At 48.0% G+C, this 21,333-nt stretch overlaps 1 protein-coding gene across 2 annotated transcripts in view; it reads right to left on the bottom strand.

The window, feature by feature from the left end:
• nell3 (NELL (neural EGFL like) family member 3) overlaps positions 1 to 21,333 on the bottom strand; it is a 50,429-nt gene that overhangs the window by 10,600 nt on the left and 18,496 nt on the right. For both annotated transcript variants that reach the window (XM_072508447.1, XM_072508446.1), the window contains exon 2: positions 3,937 to 4,475. In XM_072508447.1, the coding sequence (XP_072364548.1) occupies positions 3,937 to 4,398 (462 nt within the window). In that variant the 5' untranslated portion in view covers positions 4,399 to 4,475. The remainder of the gene's footprint in view (positions 1 to 3,936; positions 4,476 to 21,333) is intronic.

Here is a 21,333-nt window from a genome sequence, read left to right as displayed (position 1 = left end):
CGTCTTTCAGGACTTGTTGGAGGAAACCATTTAGCATGGCCAACCACTTAACCTGCACTTCTTTGAACTGTGGGAGGAAACTGGAGCACCCGGAGGAAACCGACGGAGACATGGGGGTACATGTGCAAATTCCACACAGTCACCCAAAGCCGGAATTGAACCCGGTCCTGCCGCTGTGAGGCAGCAGTGCTAACCACTGTGCCACCGTGTTCCCACCACCTGTCGGAGGTGAGTCACAAGTGTGCGTATGAGGAGGCTCAGTAATGATGGCTAGAGAAGGTGCGGAAGCTGTAGGACGTGATTTTCCAGCCCCTCCTGTCGGTGACATCTTCCGGTCCACCAAAGTCGATCTCCCTGCAAGGTGGGTTCCCAGGTGGCAAGGTGGCTGAGCCATGCAACAGCTTGTAAACTTTGGTGGGACCGAAAGATCCCACTGATGACCATGGGCTCACCATGGGAATAAGGGGGGATCCCGCCCATAGCACTGGCCTCATTTCTAAACCGACCGCCTGTCGAGGCAGTATTCCTTGGTAATGCCTGGATCTGTTAATGCCGTTGGTGGCACAAAAGTAGACGTGGCAGTGTAATGGTTTTGGTACTAAAGGAGCAACTCAGAAATTATAAATTCAAATCTGACAGAACAAGTTATGAAGACGAATTTTTATTAAAACATTTTAAAAAATATATTTAAAGTATCCAATTCTTTTTTTTTTCCAATTAAGGGGATATTCGCTGGTGACTGCACAATGTTCATTACCATTCACCACTTCTTAGACACTAAAGCAGTCCAAGTGGAAATGCAATATCCAGGCTTGGGCCGACGAGTGGCAAGTTACATTCGTGCTCCACAAGTGCCAGGCAATGACCATCTCCAATAAGAGAGAATCAAACCATCACCCTTTGATATTCAATGGCATTACCATCATTGTCTCCATTGACCACACACTGAACTGGGCTAGCCATATTAATACTGTAGCTACAAGACCATGTCAGAGGCTAGGAATCCTGTAACAAATAACTCACCTCCTGACTCCCCATAGTCTGTCCACCACCTACAAGGTCCAAGTCAGGAGTCTGATGGAATATTCTCCACTTGCCCGATGAGTGCAGCTCCAACAACACTCAAGAAGCTCAATACCATCCAAGAAAAAGCAGCCTGCTTTGGGACCCCTTCCACAAACATTCACTCCCTCCACCACCGATGCACAGTAGCAGCAGTGTGTACCATGTACAAGATGCACTGCAGGAACTCACCAAAGTTCCTCAGGGAGCACCTTCCAAAACCACAACTTCTATCATCTAGAAGGACAAGAACAGTAGAAAACACGGGAACACCACCACCTGGAAGTTCCCCTTCAAGTCTCTCACCATCCTTACTTGGAAATATATCGATGTTCCTTCACTGTTGCTGGGTCAAAACCCTGGAGCTCCCTCCCTTATGGCACTGTTGTTGTACCTGCACCACAGGGACTGCAGCGGTTCAAGAAGGCAGCTCAGCTTATCAAGGGCAATTAGGGATGGACAATGAATGCTGGCCTAGCCAGCGAAGCCCACATCCCGGAAAAATGAATGAAAACAAACTAGCTCCAGCCAACATATGACTCCAGTTGCAAACCATTCGATGGAAATATTTGGGCATAATGCCTTTTTGCATTATCTTTGAGCATAAAGGATCGGCAATAAATGTGTGGACTGGGCTGAATTTATTGCTTACCCTTTTATTTCCATCGAATGGTTTGCAACAGTGAAGGAACATCGATATATTTCCAAGTTAGGATGGTGAGAGACTTGAAGAGTAACTTCCAGGTGGTGGTGTTCCCATGTTTTCTACTGCTCTCGTCCTTCTAGGTGATAGAAGTTGTGTGTTTGGAAGGTGAATGGATGTTGTTTGGGGCCATCAGGCTGTGTGGCAGTGACCTCCTCCATTTCTTAATTACCCTGTGTCATGCTCTGTGCTGTTGGAATGCTCCTGGAACAAAGTGTCCAGGTAAATGTTCCCCTCCTTAATATATCATAGTGTCCGAAGCTCAAATTGCATATCGTTGACTCTGAACGGAGGTTCATCCAGCTGCAGACATTTACTGCAGATGTGGTTAATCATAACGACTGCAAATGGGCCATTTGCAGGGTAATTAGGAAATGGAGGAGGCCACTGCCACACAGCCTGATGGCCCCAAACACCATCCATTCACTTCCAGAAACCTATTACACAAAATAAACACACATTCTTTGCTGTCTCTGGAAAAACAGTACCAAGTCTCTGTAATGCAATTACCAGAATAGGACTGTACAGTAACAAGAATATTAGCCCACCAGAGGCCATTGTGCTGTGACTTTTGTCTGCCTAATGCTGTTAGCTGTAACTGATGATAAAACATATATAAACTGTTCATTTTGAACCTTGGTGGAGAAGCGCCTGAATAGCCCAATGTTGGCTCCCCACATGCGTAATGAAGCCATCTGAACATTGCATCCGGCCTCCAAGTGTCAATATTTTATATCAAAGTATTCATTCAGACCTTTCAATTGTCATAGTCGGCATGATACAAAAAGCGCAGGGCATCAACGGGAACTGGGATGAGTCACATTGGGAGTACATTTTTATTCATACTAAATTCGAGTTCGTTCCGAACTAGGGAGTTTCAGACCCCCGCATATCCAAACTCTCGGCTCCAAGCCATAGTTCAAGGGGTGGTACAGGTGGGGTGGAAACGCTTGTATTATAGATTATTATAATTACATTCGGTATCAGTCGCAGGGAGGACCCAGGTAAGAATCGTACCTCTGACAATAGCTCTACTCGTCTTACCCAGAGTTGGCCAGTACTGAGAAACTTGACTGCGGACCGGAAGGATCCCTGACATGGCATTTGGCCAACAAAAATCTGAGTTTTAAAAATAAATTTAAGAGTACCCAATTCTGTTTTTCCAATTATGAAGCAATTTAGTGTGGCCAATCTACCTAACCTGCACATCTTTGGGTTGTGGAGGTGAGACCCACGCTGACGTGGGCAAACTCCACTCGGGCAGTGACCCAGGGCTGGGATCAACCCGGGTCCTCGGTGCCGTGAGGCCACAGTGCCAACCACTGGCCCACCGTGCCGCCCTGTCACTGAATATATCCAAAGCAGATAGTTATATTTAGCTAGGGCAGTGGTATTTTAGCTAGGAGAGTTTAGGCCACAATCTGATCAGCCATGATCTTACTGAGTGGCAGAGAAGGTTTGAGGGGCCGAATGGCCTACTCCTTCTCTTTCCTACGTTCTAACATTTGCTATTACATTTTGCTTGCCATCACACCACATCACATGCAGGCTGAGGAGCTGAATATAAGCCAACGACACTTCCAGTCGCACCAGCGGCAAAGATTTCTGCTCAATGAATAGGTCTCCAGTAAGCCATGTAGGGCTATATGGTTTCCAACTCAATCCCAGCTCTCTGCTTTGATAGTCAAACTCAACTGGGCTGACAGCAGGATACTGGATTCCTTGGGTAAGAATGAGGGAGAAAATCAGGCACAGCCTCTGGATTCCTGAAAAATAGATTTGTTGGGAATGGACATAAGAGATAGGGAGCTAAACTGGATAAGAGGGGTTGAGGTACAGATCTAATAGAATGGATAGCAAGCTCAAGGAGGTGATTGGATTTCTCCTATTCCAAGGCAAACAGGCTGACAGTTGTTATGATAAAATAGCCAATGACACACAGGAGGAATATCTGAGTGAGGTATTGATGGGCTCTTCACTTATGGAATTACCACTTCAGTGTAGATCAGGACAAGAGGGAAAGAAAAAAAAGTCAAGCACCGAAAGAATTTAATATTTTACTCATATATCAAACTATAACCATGGCAGCGATGCACAGACTGAAGGAATTAAGGAGGCGACTTAATGCACTGTTTTCAGATTAACTGTCGAGAAGACAGGGACTACTTTACCTGACATATTCGGTCAGCAGTAGCCGAGCACTCAGACACCTGGAAAAAGCCAGCTGGGCACATGGTACACCTCTCGCATTGGGGTGGGATCTTCTGGAAATCACAATATTCATCACTTTGGCACAAACCACACTCCAGCAGGTGGTCACCAACGCCAATCACCTTTGCATCCAATTCCACTTTATGCACAGCGTACGTCTTTTGTAGTTGACTCTGTATCTGACCCTGCAGGCCCTGAAGGTGAGATTCAAACTGGCTCTGAACCTCAGCCTGCAGGTTTGTAAGTGATGTCTGCTTGATGGTATCGAACAGCATGGTGTACTGGACTTTCACCAGCTCCATCTGCTCAAACATCTTCCTCTGCTGCGCCAGAATTTCTCTTTGCTGATTTATCAACATGGCTTGTTGCTCTGTGAGCCTCTGCTGCAAATCGCCAATCGTCTTCTGCTGACTCTTCAGCATTTCCACAAATTTCTCTTGTCCCTTTGACAACTGGAGCTGCAAGATTAAGGCATCTTCAGATGGCACCTCATTGTCTCCTAGAATATTATAAAGTTAGGCAGTTAGTATGTACAGAGAGCTGCTACAGTTTGCCCAATTCCCCAACTCAAACACCAATCACTGACTTACACAGCCAACTGAATGACCTGTGTTTTGTTCATCTTTTTATAACCTTTCCATGGACACTTAACAGCAGCCAGTGGATGGAATGCACTGGAGGTCATAATGCTTAATTGCAACTTGACAGTATAAGTAAAGGAAGTGAAGTCACCACAGTCCCAGGTGACCATAGGCTGCTTTCACCTTCGAGGGTCAGAGCTGACAAGATAACCTGAGGATCAAAGCTTGAGAAGGCGAATGGATAACCTCAGTCGGCTATTGAACCCGCGCTGTTGGCCTTGCTCTGCATCACAAACTAGTTGTCTAGCCAACTGAGCTAAACCGGTCCCAGTATAAGATAGGCTCAATGAACAGCAAGCTGGAAAGGTAGAAGAGTTTAAGCCAGTCGAAGAGGGAGGGCGCAGAAAGAACAAAAGAGGTCAGGATGGAGAGCAGAAAAGGTTAACTAACCAAAGGATATGATGCAAAAGCAAAAGAGAGTGGGGTCCAGTAAGGTTAAAAAAAAGGTGGTGTCCAGATTGAGTGCACAGCTGTCAGTTAATGTTGTGTGCAATCAGCACACACCTCACTTGTCCTTGCTTTATGTGCTTTTTGCTTCAGTCATACTGGTTGGAAGGAAACTACATGGACGGAAACCAGTGGAATGTGGCTACCCTGCGCGTGGGCAACGGTCAACAAAATGTCTCATGGGGCCGCACTTAGAACACAGGTGGCCTCCGGGCTGTAGGTTGCCCACCATTGCCTAAAAGGAGTGGACGAGCAATTCAAAACAATCTCCACTTTGGAGAAGAAAATGATAGTCAAAGCAGATTTTGTTTTTGACATTTTAATTAAAATACTGGACCATGTTCATTTGCTCTATACTATTACCATGGTCGATCACCTTTCCATGCTCCTTAAGCTACATTTTTAAAGTACTCAATTCTTTTTTTTCCAATTAAAGGGCAATTTAGCATGCCAAATCCACCTGACTTGCACATTTTTGGGTTGTGGGGGTGAGACCCACACAGACACGGGGAGAATGTGCAAACTCCACTTGGACAGTGACCCGGGGCCGGGATTGAACCCGGGTCCTCGGCGCCATGAGGCAGCAGTGCTAGCCACTGCACCACCATGCTGCCCCAGTCTACATTTTAAACTGCTTCTGCAAGTGGGGAAGGGAAGATCTGGATGGGTCTTGCTGGTTTGTATTCCTGGAGAATTTTGTAAAGAAAGCTTGGTAGGCCATCTGCTTTCGAGACCTTTAAATTTCATGTACAATTGCTGCATCTGTATGATATACCCTAGGGTGGCCTATTAAAGCTTGTGCCCTGTTCATCATTTCTTCAGGATTGCTCAAGAAGTGCACACACTGGAGAGTTGCAACAGAATGAAGACATTTGCATAATTTCTTAATGCATCTGAATATAGAGCAGCTACAAATTCAAGCTAAATTAGCAAAACCAGGGAACATTCTGCCCTCAAATCCAGGATTTTTAAGATTTCCGGTGCGACGTGTGAAAATCTTGGGATGATTAGATGTTTAATCCCCATCCTTAATGTGGAAACAATTAACAGTTGTATCAATATGTAAAGGGGTTTGGGTTGTGAAATGCTACAAGGCAACAATTGAATCACAATGTGTGATTAACCCTCACCTATTGTTTTAATTGGAGCCAGTACACAATTTCGATTGGCATCAACCAGGTTTTTATCCAGGCTCCGATTGCTGTGCATTGAAGCTCGGACTGCCGTTGCTATAGCTACAGATGCCAGAGAGGCGGGGTGTCAAAGCAGTCAGCGATCTATTCTTTAGCACATTACTGAGGTGCCCAGGGAGTGGCTAACAATGGAACATGAACCTGCTGCGCTCGCTCAGGACAGTAGCATTCATTTTGCACTAGTACCATTCTGCCAATGCCATTGCTGTTGTTTGCGCAGCCAGCCAGCCCAGACGGCTGCCACCCATGTTGAGCCTTCGAGAACCAAAATGGCTCAAGTTCATATTGTAAGACCATTTGCATTCATCCCCATTAAAAGCCATTCCATTCTAATCCACTGAAGAGCACTTTGTAAGAGTAGTAAAATAAAGTTGCCGCAGTCCCAGACGACCATAGGCTGATCTTTTGAGCGGGAGAGCTGACTGGCGGTAATTCATCTGAGGATCACCCATGGTAGCACAGGAGCGGAATGGTAGCATGGTGGATTGCTGATGATAAATTGCCGTTAGTGTCCAAATAAAAAGGTGAGGTGGGTTACTGGGATAGGGTAGAGGTGTGGGCTTAAGTAGGGTGCTCTTTCCAAGAGCCGGTGCAGACTTGATGGGCCAAATGGCCTCCTTCTGCACTGTAAATTCTATATCTATTTTATTCTATTTGATAATCTATGATAATCTATGATAATCACGACACCTCAGGCGAGGGACAGGGGGTGAGAAGGCAGGGCCTTCATGAATAAACTCAGCCGATACGGGAATTGAACCCATGCTGTTAGCCTCGCTCTGCATTATGAACCAGCTGTCCAGCCAACTGAGCTAAACTGGCCCCCATAAGAGTAGTAAGACAGGCTTGAGGGGCCGAGTGGCCGACTCCTGCTCCAAATCTGTATAACAGACATGAGGATACTGATGCTGAATGCGCGTCCAGCTGTGGAAAGTTAAGATAGGGCACCAGCTGGTATGTTGAGTTCCAAAATTGCAGCACAGGCATCATACAAGAGCGAGAGCCAGATTGCGAGATGACACAAGATTCCATTGAATCTTGCAAGACGTTTCGAGCATCGCCAATCTCAATGTAGGTCTCTCGCAAGATTCAACGGCCACGTCCTGACACCAAGTTGGGTGCGTCACGGCCACCGAATCGCGCCCATAGTGTCACAGAGGTCGACAACACAGAAAAAGCCCTTTGGCCTATCATGTTTGCATCAGTAAAAAACAACCATCTAAGTATTCCAATTCCATTTTCCAGCACTTGGCCCATATCCTTGTATTCCTTGACATTGTAAGTGCACATCTAAATACTTCTCAAATGTTATGAGGGCCTCTGCCTCTACCACCGTTTCAGTCAGTGAGTTCCAGACTCCATCTGGGTGAAGAGGGTTTTCCTCACATCCCCTCTAAACCTGCTGCCCCTTACCTTAAATTGAGTCCCCCTGGTCATTGATCGCTCCTCTCTATTCTATCTATGCCCCTCATAATTTTATACATCTCAATCATGTCTCCCTTCAGTCTCCTCTGCTCCAAGGAAAACAACCCGAGCCTATTCAACCTCTCTTCAGAGATAACTCTCCAGCCCATGCAACATCCTGGGAAATCTCCTCTGCACCTTTCCAGTGCTATCACATCTCTCCTATAACTGCACATAATACTCCAGCTGTGACCTAACCAACATTTTATACAGTTCCAGCATAACCTCCCTGCTTTTAATCTGTATGCCTCAGCTAATCAAGGCAAGTATACAGTATGCCTTCTTCACCACGTATCGACCTGCCCTGCTACCTTAAGGGATTGGTGTACATGCACACCAAGATCCCTCTGATCCTCAGTGCTTCCCAGGGTCCTGTCGTTTATCATGTATTCCCTTGTCTTGTTTGCCCTGTCCAGGTGCACCATCTCACACTTATCCAGATTGAATTCCATTTGCCACTGACCAGCCCATCTGACCAGCCCGCCTCTCTCCTCCTGTAATAGAAGGCTATCCTCCTCACTATTTACCACTCCACCAATTTTCATATCATCCGCAAACTTACTGATCAACACTCCGACATTCATATCTAAATCATTTATATAAACCACAAACAGCAAGGGCCCCAATACTGATCCCTGCAGGACCCCACAGGACATAGGCTTTCAGTCAGAAACACACCCCTTGACTATCACCCTCTGCTTCCTGCCACTCAGCCAATTCTGGATCAATTTGCCAAATTTCCTTGGATGCCATGGGCTCTTACCTTCACGATCAGTCTCCCATGTAGGACCTTATCAAAAGCCTTGCTGAAGTCCAAATAGATTACACACCTGGTCACTTCTTCAAAAAATTCCATCAAGTTGGTCAGACGTGACTTCCCCTTAACAAAACTATGCTGACTGTTCTTGATTAATCCCTGCCTCTCCACATGCAAATTAATTCTGTCTCTCAGAATTGCTTCCAATAGTTTCCCCATCTGAGGTCAGACTGACTGGCCTATAGTTTTGTGGTTTACCCCTTCTTCCTTTCTTCAATTATAGTGCCACATTGGCTATCCTCCAGCCCTCCGGGCACCTCTCCTGTAGCCAGAGAGGAATTTAAAATTATGCCAGTGCCTCTGCTATTTCCTCCCTTCCTTCACTCAACAGCCTGGGATACATTTCATTTGGCCCTGGAGGTTTGATTACATTTAAGCCTGCCAGACCACACAGAATCTCCTCTCTGTCTATGTTAATCTCTTTAATTTTATTACAGTCCTGATTTCTATACCCACACTGTCCCTCTCAGAAGTGAACACTGACACAAAGTATTAATTTAAACCCTTACCTACATCCTCTTCCTCTGCAAACAAATTATCACTGTGATACTAATAGGCCCTACTCTTTCCCTAGTTATCCTAATAGGCCCTACTCTTTCCCTAGTTATCCTAATAGGCCCTACTCTTTTCCTAGTTATCCTAATAGGCCCTACTCTTTTCCTAGTTATCCTAATAGGCCCTACTCTTTCCCTAGTTATCCTAATAGGCCCTACTCTTTCCCTAGTTATCCTGTACTTGTAAAACAACTTCGGATTTTACATCCCCTGCCAATATCCTTTCATGTCCCTTTTTTGCTCTCCTAATTTCCTTTTTAAATTCCCTCTTGCACATACTGTACTTCTGCTGTTTTGAGCTCTTGATATCTGCCATAAGCCTTCCTTTTTCTCCTGATCCAATGTTGTTAGCTCTCGATAGCCAGGGTTCAGTGAATTTGTTGGTCCCACCCTTTTTCTTGATTGGAACATGTTGATCCTGCACTGTCCCTATTTCCTTCTCTTTTTTAAAAAAATGTTTTTATTCTCCATTTGAAATTCCTTCAAAATTTACACCCCACCCACAAACAGTAAACGGTAACAAATACAAAATCAATCCCCTTAACAATACCAATGATCCCATCCTCCCACCACCCCAAACAACGGCCCACCTGTCAATATATGCATCCAATAAAACAAACCCTCCCACGGTGGCAACAAAAAAACAAAGGAGAAAAAGAAAAAGGAGTCCGGGACCGCCCATGGTCACCATTGACCTATAGAGTCCACTCCCCCTCCCCCCCCCCCCCTACACTCAACGCCCTCCAACCTCTGAAAGAATACCGTACATGATGCCCAAGAGTTGTAACCACCCCCCCCAGTCTCCAACTCCTCCCGTCCACTGCCTCTTGTAAAACTCCTCCCGCCAACCTCGGTTCCTTCCCCCCAACTTTCCACCCCGGCTAGACCACTCGGACCCTGTTCTGCCAGGCTCCGATGGCCGCAGCCCCTCCCCCACCTCACTCCTGTTCACTGGCCAGCTGAAGATCCTAAATCCTGGAATATCGAGCTAACAATCCTGTCCCTTGTGGTAATACCAGGTACCTGAGAGGACGACGCCATTGGTTGAGACCCTGGAGTCTACCATTGGCTGTGTGTGGCTGTGTGAAGTAGCTCCGCCCTGAAGGCGGGGTATAAGAGATGGTGCCGTCCCAGCAGCCTTCACATTCTGTTACGAAGCTGCTGGGGATCAGTTCTAGTGCATTAAAGCCTCAGTTACTGAATACCTTTGTCTCGAGTATATTGATTGCGCATCAATTTAATGCACTACAACTAAGCTGGAAGGATGGATCTCCATATCAAGCCGGAGTGCCTCCAACTCAGCCCCCACGCGGAAAACTCGGCCGCTATATTTAAACACTGGCTGGCGTGTTTTAAGGGTTACCTGGAGATGGCCGAAGGAGAGCCCACTGAAGGCCAGAAAATGCATCTCCTCCGATCAAGGGTCAACCCTGGGATCTATCCCCTTATCGAGGAGGTGGCGAACTACGATGCCGCCATCCTACTACTGGAAGGACATTACATCCGCCCTGTTAACCAGGTCTACGCTCGCCACCTGCTCGCTACGAGGCGGCAAAGCTCCGGGGAATCACTGGAAGACTTTTACCGGGCGCTACAGGTGCTGGGCCAAAGCTGCGGCTGCCCACCAGTTTCGGGGAGCGAGCACACTGAACTTTTAATAAGAGATACTTTCGTGGCAGGTATGAGCTCCTCTGATATCCGCAGGAGGCTCCTGGAGAAGGACACACTTGGGCTCAGAGAGGCACGGGCCCTGGCTGGGTCCATGGACATTGCATACCAAAACGCGCAAGCCTACGCTCCCGACCACGCGTCCGCCCCCTGGCCCGCATGGCACCCCGCTGCGGCAGCCCCCCAGATCTTCCCCCTGACCCCGCTGGCCTGCGATCCCGGACGGCCCGCAAACGCCGTCGGAGCCCGCTGCTTTTTCTACGGGCAGGCAGATCCTCCGCGCGCGCTGCCCGGCCCGCACCGCCACCTGCAAAAGGTGCGGCAAGAAGGGCCACTACGTAGGGGCCTGTTAGGCCCGCACCATCGCCGCGCTCTCCGGTGGCTCCGGACTGCCGCGGCAAACGCCCCCCCCCAGGCCCCGACCGACCAGCGCTTCTTCCCTAGGGCCATGTGCAACCCAAGGGCGTGGCCTTTTTGCGTCCCGAATACCGCGCCGCCATTTTGTCCATCCCCGCAGCCATCTTGGGATTCCCCGGACACCATGTGTGACCCGTGGGTGACGCCTTCTTGGATGGGGCCCCAGGCCCCCAGCTCGGCTGACTACATGCTGCCCGACCAGAGCTTGCAGCTGCTCCATCTGGCATCGGTGACGTTGGACCAAAGTCGCCACCGGACACTCGCGAAGGCTACAACGGCGGTCCTCATCAACGGCCGCAAGACGCCCTGATGATTGACTCCGGGAGCACGGAAAGCTTCGTCCACCCTGACACGGTAAGGCGCTGTTCACCCGTGACCCCCCCTGTAAGCCAAAGGATCTCCCTGGCCTCCGGGTCACATTCGGTGGAAATAAAGGGGTACTGCCTGGCGAACGTCACTGTCCAAGGTCGGAAATTCGATAATTTCCGCCTATATGTCCTCCCGCAACTCTGCGTGGCTACCGTCCAGGGGCTGGACTTCCAATGCCACCTGCAAAGCCTGACCTTTGAATTCGGCAGCCCTATACCTCCCCTTACTGTCTGCGGCCTCGTGACTCTTAAGAGGGTACGCAGCTGGACGCGTACCCTCTCCCCTGTATAGCCGACATGGTGAACAGGATCGCGCAATACAAGGTCTTCTCCACGGTGGATCTCAAGTCCGCCTACCACCAGCTACCCCTCCATAATAGTGACCGCAAGTACACTGCCTTCGAAGCAGATGGGCGGCTCTACCAATTCTTAAGGGTTCCCTTCGGTGTCGGGTATCGGTCTTCCAGTGAGAGATGGACCGAATGGTTGACCGGTAAGGCTTAAGCGCAACGTTTCCGTATCTGGATAACGTCACCATCTGTGGCCATGATCAGCAGGACCACGACGCCAACCTCCGCACATTCCTCCAATCCGCACAAATCCTTAACCTCACGTACAATAAGGATTAGTGCATGTTCCGCACCGACCGCCTAGCCATCCTTGGCTACGTAGTGCGGAACGGAGTTATAGGCCCTGACCCCGAACGCATGTCCCCCCTTATGGAGTTCCCCCTCCCTCACTGCCCCAAGGCCCTGAAACGCTGCCTCGGTTTCTTCAGCTATTACGCTCAGTGGGTCCCGAACTACGCAGCCAAAGCCCGACCCCTAATCCAGTCCACGACCTTCCCTCTGTCGACCGAGGCCCGTCATGCTTTCAGCAGCATCAAAGCAGACATTGCAAGGGCCACGATGCATGCTATCGACGAGTCCCTCCCCTTCCAGGTCGAGAGCGAATCGTCCGACGTCGCTCTGGCGGCCACCCTCAACCAAGCGGGCAGGCCCGTGGCTTTCTTTTCCCGTACCCTCCATGCTTCCGAAATCCGCCACTCCTCGGTCGAAAAGGAGACCCAGGCCATAGTAGAGGCTGTGAGACATTGGAGGCATTACCTGGCCGGCAGGAGGTTCACTCTCCTCACAGACCAACGGTCGGTAGCCTTCATGTTCGATAATGCACAGCGGGGCAAGATTAAGAACGACAAGATCTTGCGGTGGAGGATAGAACTCTCCACCTACAACTACGAGATCTTGTACCGTCCGGGGAAGCTCAATGAGCCTCCTGATGCTCTGTTCCGCGGCACTTGTGCCACTGCACCCTCCACGAGGACCTCTGCCACCCGGGTGTCACTCGTTTCTTCCACTTCATTAAGACCCGCAACCTGCCCTACTCCATCGAGGAGGTCAGGACAGTCACCAGGGACTGCCAAATCTGCGCAGAGTGCAAACCGCACTTCTACCGGCCAGAGAGGGCGCACCTGATAAAGGCTTCCCGTCCCTTTGAACGCCTCAGCGTGGACTTCAAAGGTCCCCTCCCCTCCACTGACCGGAACACGTATTTCCTGAACGTGATTGACGAGTGCTCCCGGTCCCCCTTCGCCATCCCCTGCCCAAACATGACCACAACCACCGTCATCAAGGCCCTCCAGGGTATCTTTACACTGTTCGGGTTCCCCGCGTACATACACAGTGATAGGGAGTCCTCCTTTATGAGCGACGAACTCCGTCAATTCCTGCTCCGCAAAGGCACCGCCTCGAGCAGGACGACCAGTTACAACCCCCGGGGAAACGGGCAGGTAGAGAGGGAGAACGGAACGGTCTGGAAGACCGTCCTACTGGCCCTCCGGTCTAGGAATCTCCCAGTTTCCCACTGGAAAGAACTCCTCCCGGTGGCCCTTCATGCCATCCGGTTACTGCTCTGTACAGTCACAAATCAGACACCTCACGAGCGTCTTCTTGTCTTCCCCAGGAGGTCCTCCTCCGGGACCTCGCTCCCAACCTGGCTAGCAACACCCGGACCCATCCTGCTTCGGAAGCACATGCGAGTGCACAAGTCGGACCCGTTGGTCGAGAGGGTCCACCTGCTGCACGCTAACCCGCAGTACGCCTACGTGGCGTTCCCCGACGGCAGGCAAGACATGGTCTCCCTTCGGGACCTAGCGCCCGCCGGAACACCACGCGCTCCCACCACCCATTACCCCCACCACCACCACCCCCACAGCAGTAGGAAGGCTCAGTACTCCCACCACTCCGGCCCTGGCCCGGCCACTCATCGGCGCCCCCTACAGGTCCCCCCCCCCGGCCAACCACTTGCCCCAACAGCCACGCCCAGGGGTGACGAAGCTGCCGAGGAGGCCGAAACTATGCTCCCAGAGTCGCAACCACCGAGACCTACACCAGGATCACCACCGAAGCTCCGACGCTCCAGGAGGACGATCAGGCCACCAGAGCGACTTATTGCTTCATCCTGACTCTCTCAATAAATGAACATTTTGATCGAATCCTCGACTGTACGGTGCCTCAATACCTGGTCCTACCATGTGAAGGGCTATTTTTTTTCACTGGCCACCAGCCCCCCCCCCCGCCGGACTCCTTCTTAACAGGGGGTGAATGTGGTAATACCAGGTATTGCGGTACCTGAGAGGCCGACGCCATTGGTTGAGACCCTGGAGTCTACCATTGGCTGTGTGAAGTAGCTCTGCCCTGAAGGCGGGGTATAAGAGATGGTGCTGTCTCAGCAGCCTTCACTTTCTGTTACGAAGCTGCTGGGGATCAGTTCTAGTGCATTAAAGCCTCAGGTACTGAATACCTTTGTCTCGAGTATATTGATTGCACATCATCCCTCTCTCACCAATGTCTCAGTGACAGCAATGACATCATACTCCATGTTTTAATTTGTGCCCTCAACTCATCTGCCTTGTTCATCAGACTCCTCACATTAAAATAAATACCATCCAAACCCCCTTATGACTTAACTGATGTAGAAATTCTAAGCCTTTCTGATTTGCTGGATGTCTCTTCTAATTTAGGCTGTGCATCTCTCCCCTCTGAACAATCTCTCAGGAACCCAACCCCTGAAACGTTAGTTTAAACCCTCTCCAACAGTCCTAGCAAGCCTCCCTGCAAGGGCAGGGTGGCACGGTGGTAAGCTGCTAACTCACAGCACCAGGGACCCAAGTTCACACTTTATCCCTGTGTCTGCATGGCTTTCCTCTGGGTGCTCTGGTTTCCTCCCACAGTCCGAAGAAATGCAGGCTAGTTGGGGTTACGGGGATAGGACAGGGAAGTGGGCATGGGTAGGATGCTTCTTCTACACTGCAGCAATTCTATGATTCTATGATGCTAGTCCCATTTCGGTTCAGGTGCACCCGTCTGTCTTGTATAGGTCCCACTGTCTCCAAAAAACAGTCAAATTGCCCCAGAAATCTGAAGCCCTCCCTTCTGCACCATTCGCGGGATTCTCTAATAATGGGGCTATGTCCCCACGCCAGCGCGAAAAGCAGTGCCAACCCCTCTGGCGTCAACTGTCCCCGATAATGGGGAATGCTCCCCTCACTAGCACATGGTACTGGAAGTAATCTAGAGATTACTACCTTCTGGGTCCTGTTTTTTTAATCTTCTTCCTATGTTTCATAGTATTTTTAATCTACTTCCTAGCTCCCTAAAATCTGCTTGCAGGATCACATCCCTTCATCTGCCTATATCATTGGTAACAATGTGTACCACAATATCTGTATGTTTGCCCTCCTTGAGTATGCCCTGCAGCCGTTCAGTGACATCCCTGACCCTGGCACCAGGGAGACAACAATCCTGGAGTCCCTTTTGTGGCCCCAGAAATGCCTGTCTGTTCCCTTTACAATTGATCTATTAATATATAAATGATTAACCATTTTATAAAGCTCGTTATGAAATACTCAGTGTGTATCAAATTTATTTAGTCTTATTCTTGGGATCATGGTTAGTGAAAAAGACCGATTTCAATCTTGTGACCCACTGAGACAAAGGAGGGCAACTCACGCAGCCAATTCACTCGCCGAGGTTGCCCATCACTGTTTGAAGGTGACATGGTGGGGAGCAGGCCACTGTGATGGCAATGATACAGCATAGAACGTGGCACTAATGGGTTTCATTGATGGCAAGGCCCACCAGGAGAGGTGGTTTTGAATTCCTGTTGCAAGCCGAAACATCATCAATGCATGTGCTTGACTTCAATATTGTTGAGCAGCGTTCTTTCCTGATTCCAGGCAGGTACATGCCCAACCAGGAGGGCTAACAATGTGACACGTGTGAACGTAACACAGGCCAGAAAATCAATTTACAAGTCTGAAGTGTCCTTTCTGGTGCATTTTAGCTTTGGCAGCACGGTAGCATTGTGGACAGCACAATTGCTTCACAGCTCCAGGGTCCCAGGTTCAATTCCGGCTTGGGTCACTGTCTGTGCGGAGTCTGCACATCCTCCCCGTGTCTGTGTGGGTTTCCTCCGGGTGTTCCGGTTTCCTCCCACAGTCCAAAGATGTGCAGGTTAGGTGGATTGGCCATGATAAATTGCCCTTAGTGTCCAATATTGCCCTTAGTGTTGGGTGGGGTTACTGGGTTATGGGGATGGGGTGGAAATGCTGACCTTGGGTAAGGTGCTCTTTCCAAGAGCCGGTGCAGACTCGATGGGCCGAATGGCCTCCTTCTGCACTGTAAATTCTATGAAAAAGTATTTCCTCCAAAACGGATGGGCAGCTGCACATCTTTCTCGCCAGCAAGTACATGCAAATGCAACTGATTACTAACCAACATGTGCATCTGGGAAGAAAGTCTCCAATTGCAGCCAAGTGCTGAAAACAATTGTGCATCGTCACGATCAGATCAGGAGGGGTCAAATGGCTGTCGTCTTTTTCCTCTGCTGATTTGACTGCATCAGGGTTTTCTTTCCAAACGGATATATTTGCCAATTCCATGGGTGTTTAAAGGTTTATGTGCTGCTACCGTAAAAGTAACAATCAGGTAGATTTTGTCGAGTTTTTTTTTAAAAAGAGAGGCATTTTATTGTACTTAACCCTGACTAAGTAAAATAATAAACCATTCCGATTTTCACACCAACCGATTAGAGTCGGAAGATAGGTTATGTAATTTAGAGTCCAGCAAAATTAAAGGGGTGCACGGCTCTTGAAGATTAGTGGCATGGCTGGTTTCAGGCTGAATTCAATGGTCCTGATGCTTTCACTCGAAGCTCGGACGTGGAGGTGGTTTCAAGCTGTAGATGGATGAGTTCTTTGTTCTTCTGGTACGATAATGCTGGGTTGACATCTTTTCAAAATCTCTGTCTGTCAAAACTGGATAGTCAAAATCAGCAGACACCGATCAACTTGCAAGTTGGATGGAGAGAGACAGAGAGAGAGAGACAGAAGCGCAGATTTTCACTCACAAGCTGGGAATGCATCCCAGACCCAGGAAAAAATGCCCGGATATCATTGTATCATAGAATCCCTACAGTGCAGAAGGAGGTCATTCGGCCTATCGAGTCTGCACCGACCCCCTGAAAGAGCATCCCAGCTAGGCCCAATCCCCCATCCTAATCCCGCAACCCCAGCTAGGAGCAATTTATCATGGCCAATCCACCTAACCCACACATCTTTGGACTGTGGGAGGAAACCCGAGCACCCGGAGGAAATCCACGCAGACACAGGGCGAATGTGCAAACTCAACAGAGATAGTCACCGATGGCCTGAATTGAACCCAGTTCCCTGGCGCTGTGAGGCAGCTGGGCTAACCACTGTGCCACCGTGCCACCCACATGATGTCGGAATTTTCTTTCCAGTGGGGGTAGGCTGAATTAGAAGACAAGCAATATCTTCTGCATTCTTCCGCATTCAAGAAACCAGCTAACCTATATCCTCCACAGCATTTAAAATCTACACCACAAGATCAATCAAAGGACACTTAACTGTATATTCTTTTATCTTTTTCTATTGGACAATAACTCACTTTATTTCTGATACCTGGGTGTGTATGGGCCTAAATGATTGTGTGAGGGCCAAATGCTTGACAATGTGTTTTTATTATTTTCTCAGGTTTAGTGGTTCATATATTTGCTCTTTTTTGACTCAATATTTGATTGGTTCCTTATTGCTCACATCTTAAAAAGTAAAATACATTAGAATTTGGAAAAAGCATAACCTCATGAAAAAGAAACTTTGTTGTGACCAACTGAGAATATTGAATAGAGGGGGGATTAGTTCACTCCTTCTCAACTGTTCATAACAAAGAAACCCTACCTTAATAGTTAGGTTGTAAATTTAGTCATGCAGCACAAATCATACAATGATAACCTTCAGACTTATGTCAACAGACAGGATGAAAGAGTAGACACTTAGTTTTTTAACCTTCGCATTTCTAAAAAACTTTTAATGCCCAACAGAGTTAAATTCCTTGATAGCTTTGATAGTTGCAATGAGTTTTGACAATTCCAAAGGGTTTTGACAGATCTTTGACAGCTTGGACAGTTCCAATGAGTTTATGCACTTTTTACATACAATCATGTCTACTTTTAACAATTTCAATGGGAACTTGACCTCTCCCAAAGGGCACCTGCCCTGTCCACAGGTTCTGCACCTTTTCCAAAGGTGTCCCAGGACCATATCAAAAGCGGGACCTTACCTCTCCGAAAGGATACCCTGGCTATTCAACCAAATCAACAAGGTTTAGATCTGTTCCTTCCAGGTCTAATCTACCAGGGTTAGGGGGAGGGTCCCTGTTTTTTGTGGGTGGGAAAGCCAGTGGGAGAGAGAAATCCAACAGGAGTCCTCAAATGCCTAATACCATACATTTACCTGTCATTAGCGAGCTTCCCTGCTGCATTATCCCCCTACATTAGGAATTCCCCCCACACCGATGTAAAGTCAGGTTAGTGTGGTTTACAACAGGTCCTGACAAATGGGGTCCTGGCAAAGAGAACCCGCCGAGGGCACACAGGTAAGTGCAGATCCCAGGGGGGAAAGGGTCACGGCTGGGCAGTACCCTAGTAGTGTCTAGTACCCACCCATTCCCCTCCCACTTGTGGAGGTCAGGTTCAGGGTTGGGACATCCAAATGCGGGCCTCTATCAGTAATTTCCTTCAGACAGAGAGCCTCTCCGTCTGTATGAACATTCCGGCTAAAGATAGATAGAGGGAAGCAGCTCACTCAAGTGCTTGTTCCTGCAGTGTCTCAGTTGCTTGTCCTTATTCTACAGAGAAAACATGTACTTACACAAAAAGGACCCTCTCTCCAACTGCCCAGTGACTCAAATATAGTCATGGTTACCATGATTAGATCATGACTTGGAACTCCTCTCTTAGCCAGGGTCCCATTGTACAAGTACTTATGTTGAATGCCCACTTATTTATCTATTTAAAAACCTCATGTTTGTTTCAGGCACATACCCTGCATGCCTTCAGAGAAGCTTTAACCAATCCAGCAGGTGGAGTGTTTCTGCCATTAAACTAATGGCGCATGCCACCTACCACTTTGGCCCATATTATGCCTATAAAACAAGCACAGCATTATCCAATTTTTAGACCCACAAGTGGATATTGGACAAGTTTTTTTTAAATGTGACTGAGAAGCCATTTTTCAAATAAAATGTCTGTTTTATAGACTGGCTCGTGAAAGGTGAGACTGTATTGCAAAGGATTTCATGGAGACAAGCATCAGGAGACTATCGATTTATGAGTAAGTCACAGACTTGACCTAATCATGGCAGATGGGGAGGCAAGGCACAGTTTAAAAGATAGAATTGTCAAAGAATCGTCAAAGTAACACATAGTAATGTAGGATCATGCTATTCCTCTCCTAAGAAGCATTTGTCAATTTTATGTGTTAAAGACCTGCAATGAAACCCACTCAAAGGAACTTACTAGTTTGTTTGTATAACCCTTCCCTCAACTGGTTCTAAGCTGCTGTGTTAGTTGAACCTCTGTAACTCACTGTTTCTGTTTGCTTCCATAACGTTCCCCATAAATAAATCAATTTGGAATTTAGAACATTATGAAAATGTCTATTGTGGCTGAATATTAATAATCATTGATAGTGATGTGGAGGCAAATTAGAAATCTTACTTGCAATCCAGGAACAACAAACAGGTTTATTATTTGCTCAGGGCATAGATTCTCAGATTACTTTGCAACATTTTGACTTAACTAACAGTAAGCGGGGACTTGTCTGCCGTTTGTTTAGGACCCAAAAGAAAAATTGGAACAATGTCCTTGAAGAGGCTTCAAAGGGAATTTAATCAAGGCAATTTTCATAGCACAGGGAGAAATCCCCATTGCAGAAATATTCCTTCTTCAGATCCTGGTTCCAAGTTTAAAACAATTTGGCGGATTTTGGAGTGAGAGTAGGGTGAGGGTCACTGTCCGTGTGGAGTTTGCACATTCTCCCTGTGTCTGCGTGGGTCTCACCTCCAGAACCTGGGGGCAGCACGGTAGCATTGTGGATAGCACAATTGCTTCACAGCTCCCGGGTCCCAGGTGCGATTCCGGCTTGGGTCACTCTCTGTGCGGAGTCTGCACATCCTCCCTGTGTGTGCGTGGGTTTCCTCCGGGTGCTCCGGTTTCCTCCCACAGTCCAAAGATGTGCAGGTTAGGTGGATTGGCCATGATAAATTGCCCTTAGTGTCCAAAATTGCCCTTAGTGTTGGGTGGGGTTACTGGGTTATGGGGATAGGGTGGAGGTGTTGACCTTGGGTAGGGTGCTCTTTCCAAGAGTCGGTGCAGACTCGATGGGCCGAATGGCCTCCTTCTGCACTGTAAATTCTATGAATTCTGTGATAACAACCCAAAAATGTGGAGATTGGGTGGATTGGCCACACTAAAATTTCCCCTTAATTGGAAGAACTTAAAAAAATAATATTTTAGCTGCTGCCTTTTCCCCGTGTGTATTCTCAATCCTTTCTTTTCTATATAAAAATATTTATTTAATTTAATGCTTTTTGTTCCCTATCTTTGTGTCTGTGAAAATCTGTCCCTCTGATTGGCTGCTGATGAAATTCTGCCAACCTCATGCTGAGAATTTCTGAGCATAAAATGCTGCAATCGCGATAGAATAGCGGTCGAGGTGAAATTCTCACCGTAGAGATTATTTGATTTGTGCTAAAGAGCCCCTGCTAAATCGCTGGCTTTGAAAGCAGACAAAGGTAGGCCAGCAGCACGATTCGATTCCCTTAACAGCCTCCCCGAACAGGCGCCGGAATGTGGCGACTAGTGGCTTTTCACAGTAACTTCATTTGAAGCCTACTTGTGACAATAAGCGATTTTCATTTCATTTTCATTCATTTCATTTCATTTTGACGAGACTTAATTAATGGTCACTGGTGAATGACCTTTCTTTGCCGCACACTGCAAACTCCAGGCAGTACTCTGTCATTTTTGTGTCACCCAGTTGGGGAATATTTGTTTTATTCATTCATGGGACGAGGGTGTGGCTGGCTCGGCCAGCATTTATTGCCCATCCCTAATCACCCTTGAAGGGCAATTAAGAGTCAAGCACATTGGTGTGTGTCTGGAGTCACATGTAGGCCAGACCAGGTAAGAATTTCAGATTTCCTTCCATAAAGCACTTTAGTGAACCAGATGGTTTTTTACAACATTCGACAATGGTTTCATGGTCATCATTAGACTTTTAATTTCATATTTTTATTGAATTCAAATTGCACCTCTGCAGTGGAGGGATTTGAACCTGGGTCACTGCTTTTACCAGTCTGCCATGCCACCGCCTTCCCTAGCCAAGTCTTCCCTCACCAAGCCCCACATCAGTCTGTTGAAAAAGA

The sequence above is a fragment of the Scyliorhinus torazame genome, chromosome 6 (genome assembly GCF_047496885.1).
Source record: "Scyliorhinus torazame isolate Kashiwa2021f chromosome 6, sScyTor2.1, whole genome shotgun sequence".
Lineage (NCBI taxonomy): Eukaryota > Metazoa > Chordata > Chondrichthyes > Carcharhiniformes > Scyliorhinidae > Scyliorhinus > Scyliorhinus torazame.
Note: the sequence above shows the minus strand (reverse complement) of the source record. Positions and strands in the feature narration are given on the sequence as shown.